A 23,039-nucleotide genomic window follows, 5' to 3' on the forward strand; every position below is an offset into this window, starting at 1 on the left:
GGTCCAAGAATGCATGTGAGCACATACTTAGGCAGAAACTGCGGTGAATCCGTGCACCCATGGTGGATAACCAACATACATAACTACTCCCAGCTAAATTCTCAACTTTCTCGGTGTCCAGAAATCTACAGAAATCTAAGTTCCTGTGTGAAATCTATGATAAGTGCAAAAGAAATTAGGAATAAGCATTTATTTCCAGTTGTCGAGTGTGAAGATAAAACCGTTTCATGTTGTTGCAAATTTGCAACAATTAATATTTTTGCTAAATAACCGAAATATGTGAAAATAATATTTTTTCATTATTTTTCCCTTCATGTATTCATCATTGCGCACTATTGAGAATTTTTTCGAGAAAAAATAAAAAATCATGAAATGAAGGGTTAAAAAAAAGCCTTGATGTGAAAAAAGAAAGGATAATAGTATGTATTATAGATGACGCACGGGTTACCCAAATATTAAAGTCAAAAAACTTCTTTATTGTACGCTATCTCAAAAACAACTGAACAAATCCCAAAAATTTGCACATATTAACATTATGTTACCAGCATTAATTTATATCTATGCATTCAAAAGTTATTTACAAAACAAAGTGTTGCATTTTTTTCGAACACATTCCTTATATGTTTTGGAAATTTCTTTCATTGTATTGGTTCTCAGATTCAATACCTTTATATTAATGTTTCAAACATACAAATTTGATTACAGGCAAAAAATGTACAACAGTTTTTAGATATCACAACCTGATTTTACCCGGCCTTGCTGGGGTTTACATAAAATATAAATTAAAATGTGTCGTATGACGATATTTTAGAAGCTCTGTACCTTTTTCGTGACATGACGACCCTCTAAAGAAACTCGCCCGGGTCAAAAAATGTTAATGCACGTGATGGAAACTTGCATTTAAAGAATTTGAATTTTATTTTACGTGAACGTTCACGTCCTGGACTTGAGTTTGAGTTTGAAAATGTTCAGTTTTTTAAGGAACTTTACCATCTTTCGGCCCTTAACTATGTCTTCAATCTTTAAATTGTATGTCCTAATTAGAAGGTTTAGAGCCAAAAAATTATGATGAGATAAAAATTGCCAAAAACATAATTTTTATAACTTTTTCTTGATTTTTTATGTTGTTCAGATTTTGACTGGTTTTTGTTGATGTTGTATTGATTTTCTTTTCTGAAATCGGCACTGCAGTCTATTTTCGAAAAGATGATTATTTTATTTCATCCAACGTTTCGAGACTGGGTTGGTCTCATCCTCAGGGAAAAAATATAATCATCTTTATGTGGCTTTTGTGAAGACTAATGTCTGGTACAGTAGTAGGTTTTCCTGTTCGAACAATAATTGAAAATAATGCTAAATTTTAAAACTATCTCACAGAACTTTTCAACGGTGATTTTGAAAGACTTTTAAAATTTAGCATTATTTTCAATTATTGTTCGAACAGGAAAACCTACTACTGTACCAGACATTAGTCTTCACAAAAGCCACATAAAGATGACTATATTTTTTCCCTGAGGATGAGACCAACCCAGTCTCGAAACGTTGGATGAAATAAAATAATCATCTTTTCGAAAATAGACTGCAGTGCCGATTTCAGAAAAGAAAATCAATACAACATTTTTCTTGATTTTTAATGCTAACTTATCTGAAAATTTGCAGTATAAGTCAGTAGTGTATTGAATTTAAATTTTAACTTAAACCAAAGATCGTTTAAATGCAATCAATACCAACCAGTAACTACTAAAATCATAAATAATTTGAATTTTTAGATCGTTATCCGTTTCCTGAAATAAAAATAAGAATACTGACTTTCTTTATCAAAAAGACCGATTATAGATGCACAGAAAAGTATTCAAATCAGCTCAAATTTGGCAACAATATAAGAAACTGGATGATCTATCTTATTAATGCTAAACACCGCAGCGCTAATGCAAAAACTTCACTAGAAATGTATGAGATTGCCTTTCTGGTGAATATAAATTAATTACAAAAACTTGCGTTAACATATTGAAAATCCAATGCGAAGTTTAATTAGCGATAAGTAACTTTGCGAAAATGCATATCAACAAATTTTCGATGATCAGCTTAAATCCGTCATAAATTTTGAGTCTCGTATTTTGAGAATCTAAAAATACTAAAATATTCAAAATTACGTCAACTTTCCAATCCACTTTTCAATATTCTCCAACCATGACAGAAATAATATAACAATTCTTTGATTGAAAAGCACGGTCCTTACTTATGATAGTGATGAACTTGAAAAAATCATAAGGAAAATGTCCTGTAGCTAAACTCTTCATCAAAAATTGAGCCTTTATTCCATTCCAATATTGAGTTCTCAAAATTTCCACGTTATTGGCTTATGATGTGAACGCCTTTGGAGCTGATACGACTAGTGACCGATGGAGTTGTCCTCCCAGCGCAAAAGCATGGCGTTTGACTGAAAGAAACAAAATTAAAACGTTTTCACGTCCCTCCATATCCCATCATAAATTCTGTTTCTCATAGAATCTGGTCGCATCTTTTCATTTACTGCAGCGCCCCTAGTTGTCACATCGCGAATCTATTGACAGTGTTTTGATCCGGATGGTTTGTTTACTTAGTGGTGAAAATTTCATCAAGATTGAAGCAGTCAGTCAAAAGTTATCGACGATGGAACGCGAAAGGCGAGAGAAAATTCCTGAAATACATATCCAAAATCGACTGTAAATCCGGTGCTGCAACGTTACCGGGAGACTCTTACGGTTGATCGAGCAAAACAAACCAGGCGTAAAAGTGGAACATATGACCGGAAGCTGCGAGCGAAGGTAATTCGACAAGTTCACAATAATCTTGGAATCTCCTTGCGTGATTTGGCGAAAATGTTTAAGACGAACCACAGTTCGCGAGAAGGCTTGCGGTCGTATCATGCAAGCAAACACCTCAACAGGACGCTGAAACAAAACCTGGTTGCCAAAACCAGGACAAGGAAGTTGTACGAGAAAGTGTTGACCAAGTACAATGGATGCATTTTGATGGACGATGAAACTTACGTCAAAATAAATTTTGGACAAATACCCGGTAACAAATTTTGCATTGCGAAGCATAGAGGGAATGTTGCGGATAGATTCAAGTTTGTTTTCGCAGATAAATTTGCTCGTAAGTTGATGATTTGGTAAGGGATCTGTAGTTGTAGGAAGAAGACTAAGATTTAGTGTTTAGTATTTAGTGTTTATCACTGGGGACACAATGAATAGAAATGTTTACAAAAAAGAATGTCTCCAGAAGAGGGTTTTGCCATTCATTCGGTCCCACAAAGGTCCGGTGAATTTCAGGCCGGACCTGGCAAGCTGCCACTATAGCCGGGATGTCGTTAAGTGGTATAAGGAGAACAAGATCGATTTGGTTGAAAAAAGTATCAATTCACCAAACTGTCCGGATTTTCGTCCCATCGAGAAATATTGGGCAATAGTTAAGGGCAAACTGAAGAAATGTGGCAGAACCATGAAAAACCCGCTCAAATGGAAAAGTGGTGGAAAAAGATGGCGAATGAGGTTACCAGCAGTACTGTCAGACAATGATGGGTGGTATCACAAAAAAAAGTTCGATGATTCATCCTAAAAGCTGACGAATGATTTTTATGTATTTTTTTTTCCCTTAAAGTGCAATAAAAACCCTACAAAATGACATTTTTACTTTTGTTGTGCGTTATTACTTTGTGGAGAAATAATCTATTTTATCCGACCAGATTCTATGTGAAACAGACTTTAGTTCGGTCTGGATCCGATCAACTCTACCAAGAGTTCTCCTATCAGAAACAACTTAATGTTTTATCATGGCCGTAGGAACGGGGGGGGTTTTGGGGGTTAAACCCCCCCCATGAAGGTTCAAAACTACGAAGTGAAATTTTTTATTAAACATAAAAATAAAAATTTCTAATAAATTTTGATGACTCCAAAACTTCGAAATCTCCTTTCAGGAACACAATTCTATAACAGGTTTTCAAAAAATTTCTCACTTGTTGATGGTAATTGAGTTCCAAGTATTAAACCCCAACAAAGTTAGACTAAGCTTACCAGATTGTCCGGATTATGACCAAATTTTATCACTTTATTTGCAAAATCAAACGAAAATTTCAATTTAGTCCTTAGAATTATCCAAATATTTTTTTACCAAATTTTGTCAAAATAAATATAACAATTTTTGGGAGCCTAATTCTTCTGATGATTTTGAATCGGATGATGTGTCTTGAAAAAATTAAATTCATTTTTCTTCTTGATTTTAATTAAATATTTTCGAAATTTGCCAGCATATTGGCCGGATTTTTGGAAAGATTTTGAAACAATATGCCCCAATTTCGCAAGGTTTTAAGATAAAACTTCCAGGATTTGCCCAGCTTGGATTCTTGCGGAAAATTATTTAGTTAGTATCCAGTTTATTGTTCTTGATTTTCAGTTTGGATCATCATTGGTATAGAATCCTGCTTCGAACCTTGGTAATCAAAAATGTTACGATTTTCCCATATTCTAAACTCATGATTTCGGAATATGAAAAGAAAATATTTTAAATCAAAACCATTTTTAAGATTTGGATCTGAGATTTTTATCCTAAATTTATATGCAGAGTTGAAACATAAGAAAGTTTCATGAGTCCAGAATTAAACAATGTGAAACCGTTTCATCGTTAAAAATTGTATTCAAATTCATAAGTTCAATAATTGAAACAAATCATTATGAAAACAATAAATTCAAAATCAAATATAAGATGTCTGGCTAAAGGTTCTGCTACAAATTGTTACAAACTTTAATTACAGGATTTGAATTATGAAATGTAAAATAATAAATGATAATTTTTTAACTTGGTTTTTACCCACAGGAAAAACTTCAGCTGGAAATTTTATTGAACATTATTTACATATATTGAAGATTCTTCAAATTGCAAGTTCTACACAGCAAATTTTGTAGCCCTAATTGGTTTCCAGCCAAATTACCAGCAATTTAAATTGCTGGAAACGATCATCAAAATCAATTGCCGAAAAATCCGCAATCTCAATTGCTGGAGATCATTGATGGATTCTAATTTGATTTTCATTTTCGATTTCCATATTTAACATTAATAATTCTCAAGCTCTGAGTAATAAAAATGAAGTTAGCTCATTTTTACAAAGCAAATCATTGAAATTTTATTTTATAACGATACAATATCTAGCGGTGGAGTGGCCGCTGTGCACCAAATCTCGAACTTTATCCTTTACCTTTGGTTTGATTCATGCATTGCTAGAATATGAAGGAAAATAAAGGATAATATTATATTTATAGAATGATTCGTTAAATAGAATTCTTCCTTAAAACGCCTGAACCGTCATTTTTTAAACGACAGTCTTCAACAGCAGCGAATGACATCAGGAATACGAAGAGTGTTTGCTGGTTTCCAAAAAAAATGGATTGCCTTTTTTTTGCTGGAAATCGAGGCAAAAATTTACTGTGTAACCAAAATCTTAAATTTTAATTTAGTTTACAAGAGTAGAAATTAAACCTTATTAACGGTTCGTAAACCTATTTTTTTACTATTATTTTAAATTTATTGTTTATCAATGCAAAAAGACATAGACCTGTTCAACAGATAACAACTTTTTTGTCTTAAAAGATACGAAGTTATGATACTCGACAAAGTTGTATAGTGGAAAATTTCCCTTTAAAATTTTTTAAATTGGCACAAAAACCATATGCAGGATCGGTTCCAAAGAAGAAACAAAAATGATGCTAATTTTTCAATACAAAATATTAAATTTTCCCATACAAACCTTGAAGTTCAAATTTACTCATGAAAATGTTACTTAAAAATTCTGCGAAAAATCATGGATAAGTTTTGGATCAAAATGAACCTTTTTAGACCCCAGGGTTTGAGAAATTCAAAAATGACCCCAAATCGACTCAGTCTAATGTCATAAGTCCCCATATGTTTTTAAGCTTAATGAAAAGAATAGATAACTCATGGACTTATTTTCAAAAATAAATAACTTTTAATGCAAAATAACTTAAAACTGAATTATTTGTACTTAGTACACATAAATTTTTTCACTTGTGTATGTATCGTTCAAGCAAAAATGTCATAGGAAAAAAATTGTCATCAAAACCCCCCCCCATGGGCCGGTTCTTCCTACGGCCCTGTGGTTTATCTATTAAGAAGCGCCAAAATGTAGTGGTAATTGACCTTTAAACTCTCAATGACAGCCATTTGAGTCGATCCATTAACGCCTGATAGGCTTCTTTCCGTCCGGTGAACAACGAAACGGCGGCCGGTATCCGGAACTGTCTACGCTTGGGAAATTAGTCCCTCGGAAAATTGGCCCCCGGTAAAATCAAACAAAGTCGAACCAATTAGTACACGGAACCCAGCCAAAATCATAAAGTTATCAACCATTAATAACCTTTCACGCCCAGAAGAAGCGATTTCAGCCGGGCGAAAGTTCAGCCTTTCATTTAGCACCTTCAGCCATCAGGAAGGTTGATGAAGCCATGAAGCGCCAACGCCATAAAAGAACAACTCTTTTCATTTCTCGGTGATATAATTCCGATAAAGCGAAGGTGGGCTCTGCCGGAAAAAGGTGAATCGTTGTAGCTTTTGTTTTCTTTCTTTCATTCATTCATTCTGCTGGGGGAAGTGTCCGTGAAATTTTCGCCTCCCCCATTCCTTGGTCGTGCTGCAGCAGTAAATTATTCCATCCGACAAGCCCCGGCAAACGGGGACCAAAATTATTTATCTTTTTTCCCCCGGAATGGCTTCCGGTCCTTTTCCCGGAGCGGATGAGCGGATTCTCCTCGATGAAACGATAAAACTGGTCATAATTAAGCCAATAACCGTAGCCTGGCAAAAGCACCTACTCCTTATAAACTCCCCATTATAGAAACTAATAATAATTACAGTTCCGAGAGCTGGCTGGTTGGCTGGTTGGCACATTGGACTGGAATCGAGGTGCTAAGCAGATATTTCGAACAGAGGAAGCGGAAGAAGATGCCCCAATATCTGGAAGGGGGGGGGGGGGGGCTGCGTAAGGGCTGGCTGGAGGAGCACCTGTGTGAAGTACCTGTGAAGAGGCTCTTTCTCTCTTTAGTAGGTAGGAGGAATTCTCCAGTGTTATCTGGCAACAATAACGTGCAAATCTCTGGAAATACGTGATAATACCGACGACTCGCAATTAACGAGCATTGCCGGTTCCATGGGCATTGGCATTGGAATGGTATGGTTTGGCATGGCAAGGCAGGCAGGATGGCTTCATTTAGGTGCTAAATCGGTGAAATTCCATTGCCTCTTCATTGGGCTGTTCGTTGAGTTTGGGAAAATCTGGTAGGTATCGTGAATTTTCCGGGAGATGGTTCGACGTTAACGGTTAAGAACATTCTTCTGTTTATTCGGTGCGAAATGTTCGGGGAAAGACCCCATTTTAGAATCTTATTTGAACGCTACAGAAGTTCTGTGACGAGCTCAAATAACTGAGAGAATTGTTGGTCATGATAAGAATTTTTAAATCTTTGCATAACTCTATTAAAAGGACTTTTAGAATGAATCTAAAAGGGAAAATACTTAGGAAATACGGGAAACTTCTTTTACATTCTCTTTTTATAGAAATTTAAAACCACTTAAAGTACTTCTTCCTTGAAGAACTAAGCGAGATACCTTTTACTTCAGAATAATGGCATTTGTGTTTCTTTGGTTTTGGGGATGTTTAAAATAAAGATTGGCTCAAAATACCGACCACCGACTCAGCACAGCACCACCGACCCAGCACAGCACCTCGACTCAGCACAGTACCACCTCAGCATGACTAGCACAGCACCACCGACTCAGCACGACTGGCACTGCACCACCGACTCAGCTAACTCGCACAGCACCGACTCCAGCACCCGACAAAACACCAAAGAAACAATCAAAATTAGTCACAACAAACCAAACCAGCTGTTTTTGACAGTAAGCAACTGCATGTGTGTTAGTGTAATTGAAACCGATGGAAACGAATCCTGCTCTCGAGCTTGATCGATTTCGATTGGTTTCGATCGACTTCGATTGGCTTCATTGAACGTCAATTGGATTAGTTTCGATCACAACATTGGCTGAGTGAACAACAATTTACCAATCGAAATCGATTGAAACCGATTTCAATTGGTTGTTGAACGGGCTTACAGTTGCACTCCAAAAAGAATGAAATTGCGTAAAACAGCACACTGCACAACTTTGACAAGCTGCCGTTTAAAGGCTGTCCACGATAAAATTGCCACACACAAAATTGATTCGCAAAATTCGAGTTTTCGTTCGATTGCCATGAAATTTTCAGGGATTGAAAAATAACTATTAAAATTCATTTTACCATTTTACTCGCATTTTATTTACAGTCCATTCGCAAATGACCGCACCTTGGCCTTAACCTCGGCCATAAAATTCTGCATAACCTGTGAATCAACCGTTTTTTGCATATAAACCCATACTTTCTTCAGTTCCACGACTGTCTTCACTACCATAGGTCGTTCAAGAAACTGCTGCTTCATAATCGACCAGGACTTCTCGATGGGACGGAGATCCGGATGTTGGGAGAGTTGAATATCTTCGTCTCAAAATTGACCTTATTGTCCGCATACCACTTCAGCACGTCCTTGGAGTAATGGCATGAGGCAAAATCCGGTCAGAAGATTGTTGGGACGTTGTAGGCCTTCAGGAGAGGAAGCAGCCGCTTCTAGAGGCATTTTTTCATGTACACCTGTCCGTTCATCATATCCTGGGTCACGAAAGGTGCACTCCGATGCCCGCATGTGCAGATGGCTTGCAAAACCAGGAACTTAAATATTCGCAAATTTGGACATCTTCTGAATGCGAACACTGAACTTATCCTTGGCCGTGAAAAACAGGTTGGCGGGGATCTGTTTGAAGTTGGCCTTCACATATGTTTCGTCGTCCATGATGCAGCATTCAACTTTCGTCAGCATGTTGAGGAACAACTTCCTGGCACGGTTTTTGGCGGACTTGTTCTGCTTCTCGTCGCAATCAGGGGCTTTTTGTACCTTGAACGTTCGAAGCCCAGCCTTAGTTTTGGCCTTCTGGACAAAAGTTCGGCTTAGGTGCTGCTTCTCAGCCACATCCCGAACGGAAGCGTTCGGGTTTCGGTTGAAGGCCCCAACTACTCGATTGTGATTTTGGTGTTGTATGGAACACTTTTCCTTCATTTCTGAGCTTCCGATGGGTGGTCAATCGTTCCTCGTACCGCTTTATAACTCGCACCAGTGTGGAATCCGCGACTCCCAACGTTTTAGCGATGGAATGATGCGAGACCTCCTTGTTCTTGTGATGAATGCGCCAGATTTTATCACGCACGACTTCATTTAATCACATGACTTTAAAACTTGCAGGATGTAAACAATGCACTATGAACTAAACCCACCCAAATTTTCATAAAATTGTACCCAACGGTTAAAAAGATCAATTTCATAGTGTGGCAACTATTGTACTAACACTCTACAAAATTTGAAAACTGTACATTGTTTGGGAAAAAAGATGCAGCTATTTCAGTTTAAAAAGGGAAATTTGAGATGGCTTAACAAAAATCTCTATATCTCCGACCATTTTCTATTTTCAAAACATTATATTTAGTCAATAGATGTATAAATGTTTTGTCTAATTCCTGGTCAAGATTCATCAAAATCGTGTAGTATAGGTATTTGCAGCAGTATCTGCATTAACAGGACTAGTCATTGTGGCTTTATTTTTTTGAAAAAAGTTAGTTATGAAAATTCATATTTTTATTAAACCCGCTAGAAAAACCTAGCCTAAGTAACATTCTAAGCTTTATAATGGTCAGCAAAACTGTGTTAGAGCTACAGCAATAATCTTCATAAAATCTAAAGCGCATTCTTACAAAGCTATAATCTGGCTATTTGGCCGTCATCATGACTAATTTTATAATCTTTGATAAAATCATAATGCTGTTTAATTTTGGTCACCAAAGCTTTTATAAACCTTTTTATAAAACATGTTAGCTAGAATAAGGTGTAAGATGTTGAGCATGAGCGTTCGGGTAGTTTTAATTTGAAAACTTTTCATCACATTTTCAACTCTTTGTTCCTTATATTACCATTTTTTTAGATTCCGTGAGTTTTCTGATTTTTTTCTTATTTGCGGTGAGTTTGCCGTATTTTCGAATTTTGCCATCTGATGCCATCTTGAAATCCAAGATGGCGGCGTCGTTTAGTTTCAAAAGCTGTTTATCACTAAAAATCGCATGAAACTCCCAGATTGGTCTTGGGTTAAAGGTATTAACTAGAAGAAGGCGAATTTCGCTATTTGACGCCATCATGAAATTCTATATGGCGGCTAAACAAGAAAAACCCAAATTTCGTCTTCTGACATCATTTTGAAATCCAATCCGGTTTCTGTCTTCCGCTGAACTTAAAAATTCTGTAAACGTTTTTTTTCAGTTTTTTTGAGTGAAATTCGACTTCTACTCGTTTAGCTCTTTCACCCAATACCCATATTATGGATGTTACAGGATGTTTTCAGTAATTTACAGCTTGATGGCGTCAAGTAACAAATTTCTTTTCCCACTAGTTGATCCTTTTCACTCAGTACTCATATTGTAGAGATAGGTATTGATTACTCTTCCGGTGTTTCGAAGTATTCCAAAGATTTTAAATATTTTTTAAAACCTAAAAGCAACACACGCGACTTATCAAAAATGTTTAAAAATTGATTGGAGTTTTAATAGAGTTTTAGTTCTTTCTAAACAACTTATACAATACATTTAGTAAAAGCTTTAAAAGCGTTTACGGATCTACCTTAAAACAAATGTTTCAATCGAAAATCCAAGCATTTCTCATGATCATAATAAAACAGTTATTAAACTAGCTGCATTCGAAAACCCATAATAAAACTTTCAAATCATAATCAATTCTCAGAATATTAACACACAACTTAACAATTTTCTATCATCGAACTCTGAGCTAAAAGCAAGTTCACTGCTGTTGGGAAAAAGTGGTAGAAATTTTGTCACTTTTTGCACATTTTGGAAATTTTACCATGCAAAAACAGTTTCAAAATCCTTCAAGTTTTTAAACAACACGTGTTGTAGTTTCGCAAGCTGTGATGCAAAAACAGCAATATTTCCATCACATACGGCTGAAATAGAAACAGTGCTGTAAAAAAATTAAACGCCCAAAGATCTTGAAAACATTTTTGCATGGTAAAATTTTCAAAATGTCAAAATTTCTACCACTTTTTCCCAACACCAGTGAACTTGCTCTAAGTAGCTCACGATGGGATCAAATGATAGAGCGCGGTAAATTTGAAAATCAAACATGCATCACTGATTTTGATGATTTATTTGCCATAGCTTCGGATTTGATGATGTGGCTGCCAAACACGTGCAGTTAAGAATGCTAGAAAGTTCATTAGGTGCTGGTAAAACCTCTCATCATGGGCATACATACATTGTATCGAGGCCCAGTTCAGAAAGCCATTTTCAGCCCAAGCCAGCCAAAACCGTATGCTGATGAGAGCACCCAATCGGAAAGGACCGAAGCCGTCAAAAATAATAACTTTATTACCGAATCCCGCAGCTGTAAACCTAATTTTCAATTACTCCCACATTGAAGTCGGAGCTGAGGCTAGTCCGCAGCGCGATGATGTTACTGTTTCCGGTGGTCCCGTCATCATTCAGCAGGTGCAATTTCATCGTTCCGCGGCGAGGCCGGATTTTCGTCGGAACCAATCTCGCTAGTCTGTGTTCGACGTCCAGGCCATGGTTTTGACGTGCGGCCACCCCGGAAACCCGCAGAAGCCCAGGCTTTATTAGGATCAAATTATGCAGGACCATATCGCTCGGTCTTCGGCCTTCACTCCGTCAGGATACGCGCGATTTTGGGTTGTCGCTAATGACGGTGCCTTTTTCGTGTAGCGAGTGTGGTCTTCGAACGAAAGGACGGCTCGGAAAAATTAGGTGCGCCTTTTCTGATAACTTGATTGGGCAGTATTTGTGGATGGTTGATTTTTCCTATCTATATAATATGGAAATTAATGTTGACACAATAATTCCACCGATGTTGATGATAAGGCAAGACTGTATAAATATTGTTTCTCTACCAGGGGGTATACTTCTCAGTGTAGGTATCTGGCAGTAATATTCTATGACAATTTTCTATGTTATTTTTTATAACGGAGCCCTTAGCCATTCTCAACCTTCATTCGACCCAGAATTTATAGTTAGAGTTCTTGGAGAGTCAACTTGTCACTCCTACCTGAGGTGCTATAACTCTCTCGTTTTTCAACTGATTTGCACAAAATTTATAGTTTTTAAAAACTTGTGAGATAACTTAAATATGACCTGAAGACAATATTCAGCTTCAACGATCAATTCCAACGTTATTGCAAGTGAGAGAAAAATAAAATAAGGAAAAACATGCTTTTGAAAAAATACTACACCCACAGAAGAGGTTGCGAAATTTCAATGCCGCTTGGCGCTAACTCTATGCCAAAAATGCACTAAAACATGCATTGTAAGATGATGATCACCACATCTATTTCTAAATCGTCTTACCAATGCGATATCTTAACCAGTATACTACCTGAGGCGGATGAAGAACGATGGATAATTGAAGTTCTGCGAATAGGAATGGAATCCCATTGATTGGTTTTTGTAAATTGACCGACTGGATCAATATATTCGAGTCTGGTTGTCTCTCGTTTTTTTCCATCATTCTTTGTCTTATGATGGGATAGGGAGGGACGCGAGAACGTTTTATTTTGTTTGTTTCAGTCATACGCAATGCTTTTGCGCTGGGAGGACACCTCCAGCGATCACAAATCGTATCAGCGCCAAAGGCGTTCACATCTTAAGCTAATAACGTTGAAATGCTGAGAACTACAAGATCAGCGCAAGATTACACGATCATCCCTATCATAAGTAAAAACCGTGCTTTTTAATCGAAGAATTGTCAATATTGTTTCAGTCACGGTTGGAGAATATTGAAAAGTGGATTGGAAAGTTGACGTAATTTTGTACATTTCAGTATTATTTGTTTCTCAAAATGTGAGACTCAGAATTTTTGATTGATTTTCAAAATTTTGTAGATTTGCATTTTCTCAGAGTTTCTTTTCCCTAAATGAACTTTGCACTGGATTTTGAATATGTAAACGCAAGTTTTTGTAATAAACTTATATTTAACAGAAAGGCAATTTCATACATTTCTAGTGAAGTTGCATGGCATGGTATATATTCTTGTATCTAGATAGTGTTGATGTTTGACAAATGTTTACATGAAACTTTAACCACGTGCGTATCACAGCACTCGAAGTAATAAACTTCTAGCTTGAAACGAATTCTGATTGCTTTTCTTGGGCGATTTTCAGAACATTGTTCAAAAGTGTCTCACGCCTGTTATGTCTTATGTCTGATGTCTGATAACTGATGCCTGATATCTTTTGTCTGATGTCTGATATCTGATATCTGATGTCTAATGCCTGATGTCTGATATCTGATGTCTGATGTCTGATATCTGATGTCTAGTGTCTGATGTCTGATGTCTGATGTCTGATGTCTGATGACTAATGTCTGATATCTGATGTCTGATGTCTGATATCTGATGTCTGATGTCTGATATCTGATGTCTGATAGCTGATGTCTGATGTCTGATGTCTGATGTCTGATGTCTGATGTCTGATATCTGATGTCTGATGTCTGATGTCTGATGTCTGATGTCTGATGTCTGATGTCTGATGTCTGATATCTGATGTCTGATGTCTGATTTCTGATGTCTGATGTCTGATGTCTGATGTCGGATGTCTGATGTCTGATGTCTGATATCTGATGCCTGATATCTGATGTCTGATATCTGATGCCTGATATCTGATGCCTGATGTCTGATGTCTGATATCTGATGTCTGATGTCTGATGTCTGATGTCTGATGTCTGATATATGATATCTGATATCTGATGTCTGATGTCTGATGTCTAATGTCTGATGTCTGATGTCTGATGTCTGATGTCTGATTCCTGATGTCTGATGCCTGATATCTGATGTCTGATGCCTGATGTCTGATGTCTGATATCTGATGTCTGATGTCTGATGTCTGATATCTGATGTCTGATGCCTTATGTCTGATATCTGATGTCTGATGTCTGATATCTGATGTCTGATAACTGACGTCTGAAGCCTGATGTCTGATATCTGATGTCTGATATCAGTTATCTAATGTCTGATATCTGATGTGTGATATCTGATGTCTGATGTCTGATATCTGATATCTGATGTCTGATGTCTGATGTCTGATGTCTGATGTCTGATGTCTGATGCCTGATGTCTGATGTCTGATGTCTGATATCTGATGTCTAGTGTCTGATGTCTGATGTCTGATGTTTGAGGTCTGAGGTCTGTTGTCTAATGCCTGATGTCTGATGTCTGATGTCTGATAATTGATGTCTGATGTGTGATATCTGATGTCTGATGACTGATGTCTGATACCAGATGTCTGACGTCTGATATCTGATGTCTGATAACTGATGTCTGATGCCTGGTGTCTGATATCTGATGTCTGATACCAGATATCTAATGTCTGATATCTGATGACTGATGTCTGATATCTGATATCTGATGTCTGATGTCTGATGTCTGATAACTGATTCCTGATGTCTGATATCTGATGTCTCATGCCTGATATCTGATGTCTAGTGTCTGATGTCTGATGTCTTATGTCTGATGTCTGATGTCTGAGGTCTGATGTCTTATGTCTGATGTCTGATGTCTGATGTCTGATGTCTGATGTCTGATGTCTGATGCCTGATGTCTGATATCTGATGTCTGATATGTGATGTCTAGTGTCTGATGTCTGGTGCCTTATGTCTGATGTCTGATGTCTGATGTCTGATGTCTGATGTCTGATGCCTGATGTCTGATGTCTGATGTCTGATGTCTGAAATCTGATGTCTAGTGTCTGATGTCTGATAACTGATGCCTGATGTCTGATGTCTGATGTCTGATGTCTGACGCCTGATATCTGATGTCTGATATCTGATGTCTGATGTCTGATGCCTGATATCTGATGTCTGATGCCTGATGTCTGATGTCTGGAGTCTGATGTTGATATATTATGTCTAATGTCTGATGTCTGATGTATGATATCTGATGTTTGATGTCTGATGTCTGATTTCTGATATCTGATGTCTGATATCTGATGTCTGATATCTGATTTCTGATGTCTGATGTCTGATGTTTGATGTCTGATATCTGATGTCTGATGTCTGATATCTTTTGTCTGATATCTGATATTTGATGTCTGATGTCTGATGTCTGATGTCTGATGTCTGATGTCTGATGTCTGTTGTCTTATATCTGATGTCTGATATCTGATGTCTGATGTCTGATGCCTGATGTCTGATGTCTGATGTATGATATCTGATGTCTGATGTCTGATATCTGATGTCTGATTTCTGATGTCTGATGTCTTATGCATAAGGATTTATGTAAAAATTATCGAAAATTCAAGTCAAAACATAAAGAAATTTTACTGTAGTGAAAAATAGTTTAGTACGATCTGCAAGTTATACTCTGTGCACAATTGGCACAAGACAAAATGATTCAAGCAACCTGCGAATAATGTTTGACTCCATCAAATAATAGTAGTTACGATTTTAGTGATAGTAACTGAAGTAATCGATGTGTACTAATGTTCTTGTAATCTCCTTTCCCTTTTCCAGTACTTTCGTACGCTCAACACCCGCGTATCGGTTGTGTATATAGAGACGTGGCAGGGCCAGAACCAGGCCCAGATCGACGGTGGCAAGGATATTAGTAAAGCAATATCTAATTTTAACGATTATACATCTAGGAATTTATATAAAATAGATAAGGATACGACGCAGCTGCTAACGTGAGTATCATGGTCACCAAATGTTTGGAAGGAAATTCAAAAACTTAAGCATTTGTTTTCTCTCGCTGACTTCACAGGGGGGAAACGTTTGCCGGTGGCGAAGCGGGAATGTCCGTCCCGGAAACCGTCTGCACCCCCAAGGCGGTCGGCATTAGTGTAGATATCAATACGTACGAGCCGCATCTGCTCGCGGGAACGATGGCGCACATGATCGGACACAACATCGGCATGGGTCACGACGATAACCGTGAGTATTTCGAAAACTAAGCATTCGTGAGCCGGGTTCATCAATTTCATTCACAAACTCCCGATTTTTCTCTCGTATATCCTTTGAGCCGCCTTGTGTAGTGTGAAATACTTATAAAATTAATCAATTTTGTTATCGAAGCCGCTAATCATCAATCAATGGAAATCAAAGCTCTTTAAATTATTTATGCATTATCATTTTTCGCCTCCACAAAAATATTATATTTACGTTTCCACTATCAAATATCGCTTACCATTCCAGCCGGTGGTGGCATACATTGAGTGATATGGAAATCACATTCAAATACACGACCAATTATGGTTGTTAATTTTGGTTTTTATACAAAAATTATTATTCCAATTAGCATTCTTCAATGTTTGGCAGTTCCTCATCCGGTGCACCTGTCATATCAAATCATAACGAATGAAGAGTGACAAAAAAAAACGTCCCTGAAAAAACAACACTCGCCACACTAAGCGATTAAAATAAAACCACATCGATATCGGAATAACTCCAGGCGTTGAATTATCGGTTTCATTGAGCAATAAACTATAAAACCTTCATTAATTCAGCGCCCCCAGTCAGCAGTTAGTGGCGTTGCGTGTGCGTGGGCGTAAAAGAACAAAACACATCAATCCCGATAGAAACAAAACCATCCCGAATGGTGGCAAAACCATCAAACTTGTCACCGGACAATGGGTTTTGTTGCGGGTCCCCTTCACACACTTCTTTCCGAGCATTCATTCCGCGACTGTGAATGGATGGCGGAGCTGCAAATCCGTGTACTTAATTTACCCTTTCAATAGAAGGTTTATCTGCCACGAAACACACCCAGTCCAACAACGGGGTGAGGATTGCCAACAGGCACTCGGCTGGTAGGTTCCAAGAATCTTGTGGCCAAAGAATGGCTGCTGACGGGGGTGTAAATTGTGTGTTGCATGGTTTCGATTCCAGCAGTACCTCTAGGGCCGGTGGATTTATATTTAATGACCCACGATTCCGCTACTGTGCCCGGACTATCCCTAGTTCTATTTACCGGGTTGGCCAACAACTATACAATGTGCAAAAGCCAAAAGCTCTCTTTGCAAGGTTGCTGCTTTTGGTTCGGGTGGGTCTTCGAAAAAAATTTCGAATTTTTTTTTACCGAATACATACAGAAACTTGATGTTTCCTCGGAAAAATTGCTATCACGCCTTGAGAGCCAAATGTGCTCTCATTTTTCTTGACATAAAGTGGAACACAGCCAAATTTAGAGCATAAATTTCCATACTTCGTTTGCGTTTCTTAAAAAATGCGTTTACGCCTTGGTGGAGCTGTTAATAATGCTCTTCTCAACTTTAATTCGTAGAGGTCAGTTTCCGAAGTTTTGGAAAATATCCCATATTGTGCCAATCCGTAAAAATGATTAAAAATTATCGTGGGATAGCAATTCTGTCTGCCATACTCAAACTGTTCGAGTGCATAATTTATGATCAAATGTATCCCTGGTTAGAAGGGAAAATGTCGGACTTTCAGCATGGCTTTTTGAAAAAGCGATCAACGGTTACGAACTTAGCAGAATTCGTCTCTCGAACTTCACAATGGATGCAGAGTTTTCAAGTCGACGCGATTTATACCGACATGTCAAAGGCTTTTGACGTGATTAACATAAATGCTCTCCTGTCAGTGCTGTGTAAAAATGGGATCACAGGAATTTGTCTTCAGTGGATTCGTTCTACCTGAAAGAAAATGTCCAATTTGTGAACCTAGGGAATGCGAGATCCAGGGTATTCTCGGTCAAAAGCGGCGTACCGCAAGGGTGTCACTTGGGACCCCTTCTTTTCGTCACTGTTAATAACTAGTTTCCCGGAGTGCTGCATGACCTGTGCGACACCCGAAGGATTGTTTGATCCTACAAAATGCGCTTCATAGATTTTCACAGTGTTGCAGCAGTTTCGGATTGAAAATCAATGCCTCAAAGTGTAATGTGGTAACCTTTTCCTAGAAAGTTAGTAATATTGTGCACGAATATTGGTTCGAGAACTAGCTAGAAAATCCTCCGTGGAAGATCTGGGAGTCGAGTTGGATGAAGAACTCAGTTTCTCAAAACATGTTGAACAAGTCTTAGCCAAACCAAACTCTATGTACGGAATGGTAAGCAGGATTTGTAACGAGCTAGACAATCCTTACACGATTGTTTCTATTTATGTTTCGCTTATCCGAACCACTATTGAATACGCCAGTATAGTGTGGCAACCGTATTATAACGTTCATAAAAAACATTTCTGAATACGCCTTAAGGAACTTTGGGTGGCAAGAAGAAATGTCGGAATACCGATCCATGTGTATGTTGGCAGGACTGGAGTCACTCGAAACTCGGAGGAAATCAACAGATGCGCTGTTTTTAAAGAACTTGACCAGTGGAAATTACTTTTCCCCAAGTTTAGTACCACAAATTTCTCCAAATGAAGGACGTAGCAGTTTGCGCAACGTGAGACCGTTTCAGCTTCCAAATCGAATACAGAATTACGCTCGTAATGAACCAATCTATAGAATGATGGCGCTTTACAACGCACATGCTGATGTAATCAAACTGACTATGTCCAGAGAACAAATAAAAAATAGTCCGAAGATGTTTTTATCATAGATGTGTTGTATCTAGTTAGGATCAAAGGTTAAAGTCTAGAATCTGATAAATAAAATAAAAAATAAAAGTGATGCCTCATTTTGAAAAAAAACTATGTCCCTAATACAACTCGTTTTTTAGAAGCTTGAAGAGCACAATGATGCCAATTTAAAGCATCGCCGAATTATCTGTGATAGAAAAATTTGACATTGTTATGCTTTCAAAATGATGGTCTCAATTAAACCAAACTTGGCCTTACTTTGCACTCCGCAGTTTTATTACATTTTTAATGTAAACCACCTTCAGTCAACCAAATTAAAAGCAAATTTGGTGATCATGGCGTAATAGCATTTGATCTACTGTTAAAAAAAAGGTTTGCTCGAAAAATCAGAGTCGCCTTCAGATATACAACGTATAAGCAATATATCATGGAAATTTAACATGCTGTGACGTTTTATTAATAAACGAAGAATTGAAGAAAACGTCAAAATCAATGGGAGAGTTAAAAACATTATATTATAAAATCCGAATACTTTTTAAAATGTTCATGTGTTTCTATCTATTTTATTATAGAAAAAATAAAACATTTAAACAAACGTTTTCCAAGCAGCGGTTGGAATCATTCGATGTATAACGTCCCAAATCATTGAAATAGAAGGCTCATAAACGACATAATGTTCACAGAAAAACAATAAAATTGTGCTGTTATGTTTGAAAAAGTTATATAAAAATATTGCAAAATTTGTTGTAAACATAATGTTTTTTTTAACTTTTTCAATGAATAAATATTAGATTATTGATTTTGGGCCATGGGTGGAAAACCAACTTTACCCGAAATTAGCGTATTCTCAGAATTTTTTTTTTCAACTATTTGGAAAAAATGTATCTAGACCATGGCCGTAGGAGCGGGGGGGAAGGGGGGGTGAGGGTTAAACCTCCCCCCCCCCCCATGAGGATCCAAACCAGCAATCAATGTATTCTACACTAAAAATTTTAAAATCAGTACCAAGTTAGGATAATAGAGCAATGTTAATCAAGAGTAACAATCTAGACTAAAAATTAATGCCAAAGCCTCAAAAATCCATCCCAAGTCCTAAATTCCGCTAAATTATTTCAAAATTTTCTCACTTGTCATCAAAATTCAGGTCTGAATATTAAGTTTTGAATTAAATTGAACCAATTTCAGAAGTTTTGAATCCATAACCAAAATTGTATTCCTATTTTCGTATTTGGCATTTTCAGTCAAAAATAATATTGATCGCAAACAGTACGTTTACATATTATCCGACGTTTCGGCCTTTGATCTTGGCCTTCTTCTAAGGAGAATCTACAATTTTATTTTATTTTTGTGAAAATTAATTAATATCTAATAAACTACTTTTATAAATGGGTGTTGCACTTACTAGGTATTGTACTGTAGATCTGGCTATGGGTGTGGGACTAGATGGGAGCTTTTGCTACGGTGGTTCTGCTGTCGGTAAACTATGTGTTATGATTTTTAGGAGCGTAGAGATAAATATTGTGACTTACGATTTTTTGCGAAATGGGGTTTTACACATTTTAATTAGTGTTTCACTTGTAATAGCTGTCTACTATTTTTTATAGGCCTACTCTTAACTGTTTTGTTGTTTTTGTTTTTGGAATTGTTTACGTTTGGCATGTTTTGGTATTGGTGAAATATATGGTTGGAAATGGAGTAAAGATATTGGTTTGTGTTTTGGATGATAATATTATACTGTGTGTGTTGAATATGTGTTACAATTGTTGGAGTATATCAGTTTGGTTACTTAAACTTATAGGTGATTGTTCATGATGATATGATGATGACTGACTGGATGGCTGGTTTCGTTGGTTTGTTTTGGTCGGAGCTTTCTTGTTGTGGGAACTTACTTCATGGATGATGTCGGTGTATACGGGAGAAACTTCTTCGACATCTGTTCTGTAGTTTACTGTGTGAGCGGTTGCCTTGATGTGGTAGCTTTCGAGAGAGTTTAGGCGTTTATGCTGGTAGGAGCGGTCGAGAACGGTTGTGTTAGCAAGATCAAAACGATGCTGGTATGATACGCAGTGCTTGATCATTGCTGTCGTGCTATCGGCTAGAGCTTTAATTTCCTGGCTGGTGTAATCAAAACCTTTTGAAAGCATGCTATCCAATTTCGTTTGATTAGATTTGTGAGCTGATATAGGGGAAAGGTTTCCTAAATGGGCCTATCGGGTTAAATGACCCTACGGCTGTTTGATGAAATGGCTGACTGGACAGCTTATGTAACCAATGCATTTTGAGGGTGATACGCTTAGAACATAAGGCAAGAAAGAATTTTATGAATTTACAAACTCCATAAAATTTAAAAAATCATACAAGGTTTTGATACATTTTGATGTAAAATTTCGACTTTTAAAAATTATAAGCAAAGAAGCTTTAAACAAAAACTAGGATGGTTTTTGTTTCTTACTTAAATGAACTTTAGAAATAAAACATATTTCAGCTTTTGTGGAGGTTTGATGATGATTATATAGTGGAATAATAGAGTGTTTTTGTATGCCCCCATCATGTTTGTAAAATGCCTCCATCCTAAAATAACAGGTTAAATAGTACAAATAAATGGTTTTTATCATTGAACCTTCAAATCTAAGCTCTGAATTACATCTTAAGAGTGAATTGAATATCTAAAAACAGTTTTGATAAAGTTTTTATCATGGATGAACTGCCTCCATAGTATGGCAACCCTAACTTTTGTTTTATTCCATAAAATTATAATATATAAAGATTTGTATAAAACTTCAGCTTTGTTGTACGGAAATTATTACTTTCTAACAGTTTCAATGAAATTTTACGGAAATATTGACCAAAAACAGAAATTTTGTTTAAAACATAAATAGGCGCATTTAGCCCGCACAGTTTGAGGTTCGGCATTTTAGACAACACTTATCATAAAATCGTTTTCTTGGAAACAGAAGAAAGCTTTAACATAAAAATTACTCCAATGTATAGAAAACAGATGCCTGCATACGTGTCTATAGTTTTTGTACACATATTTGATGTGATATTTGATTAAATCAGTGTTCTGCTTAATAGGCGCATATAGCCCGCTCCTCCCCTACGTTTCTTCAAAAGTTGTTTAGTTTTGCCTACGTATTGCCCCGGACAAGATTGGCATGGAATTTTGTAGATGATGTTATGTTGTAGCATTATGTTCAACGGGTCTTTAACTTTTGTAAAAAAGTTTCCTACGGTGTTATTAGATTTTGATGCAATTCTCCAAGTGGGGTAATCTTCTCGAAATATTTTCGTCAGGCGCTCGCTGAGGTAGGGTATGTAGGGCAGAGCAATGTATCCACTGATTGTTTGTTCCTGTTGTGAAGAGCTTTCTATGTTGGCGATGTTGCTTTCATGTTTGGTGACGACTCGATTGAAAATTCGATTTATCAACGTGGATGGGTAGTTGTTTTGTTTAAGTTGTTCTAGGACTATCTGTTTGATTTGTTGGTTATTTAGGTTTTTGCTTAGACTTTTCACTCGTTGTACAAAATTGTAGGCAACATTGATCTTCATTCTGAGACTATGCAGAGACAAATAATTCAATATTCTGCCAGAAGCAATGGGTTTGCTGTACCATTCAGTTGTAAGATGTCCATCGGGTTTTCTAATGATTATAGTATCCATAGTATTGATAGCAGATTACCATTCTTGGATTTTATTTCAATATTTTGATAATAGCTTTCCGAATATGAAAAAAGAGGATTTTTTTCTGTATTTAAATTCGAAGTTCTCAAACTTAATTTTTACACACAATTCAAAAATTTAAAGCTTCGAAATGACAATCCAAAATTGAAAAGTCAGATTCTGATCTTTGTAAATTCATATAACACAGATTAAAAATAAATAATTTAAATAGTGAATTTAGAATAAACCTGAACTACAGAATTTAAATAATAAATTCAGGAATGAGGGCTCTCAATCTTGGCTCATAAATTTCTGATCTTGAATAAGATTCGGAAATCATATTTATTGTACATTTCAGAAATCGTTTAGAAATTCGGATACATAATCAAAGCGCAATTTTTGAATTCAGGTTCAGAAATCAGACTCAGAATTATTTACATTGCATTTAGCAATCAACATAAATTGTTGAGGAATTCAAGAGATCATGAGCTTAACACATTTCGGATCAAATACGACATATCTCGTTTTTTCACTTGCCAACAGTGTGCTACACTTCGAATTTTTTTTTTTTCGAAATATAACTCGAATGGACTGAATTTGAGTGTTAAACTTTACACAACATTTGCCGTAGCTTAAAA

The 23,039-nt window shown here is 36.8% G+C and overlaps 1 protein-coding gene across 10 annotated transcripts in view; it reads left to right on the forward strand.

Annotated features, from left to right (window-relative positions):
• Positions 1-23,039, forward strand: part of LOC129739173 (disintegrin and metalloproteinase domain-containing protein unc-71) — a 1,315,240-nt gene that overhangs the window by 1,065,812 nt on the left and 226,389 nt on the right. For all 10 annotated transcript variants that reach the window (XM_055730592.1, XM_055730589.1, XM_055730594.1 and 7 more), the window contains 2 exons: positions 15,713-15,885; positions 15,963-16,132. In XM_055730592.1, coding sequence (XP_055586567.1) covers positions 15,713-15,885; positions 15,963-16,132 — 343 coding nt within the window. The remainder of the gene's footprint in view (positions 1-15,712; positions 15,886-15,962; positions 16,133-23,039) is intronic.

The sequence above is a fragment of the Uranotaenia lowii genome, chromosome 1 (genome assembly GCF_029784155.1).
Source record: "Uranotaenia lowii strain MFRU-FL chromosome 1, ASM2978415v1, whole genome shotgun sequence".
In the NCBI taxonomy this organism is placed as follows: Eukaryota; Metazoa; Arthropoda; class Insecta; order Diptera; family Culicidae; genus Uranotaenia; species Uranotaenia lowii.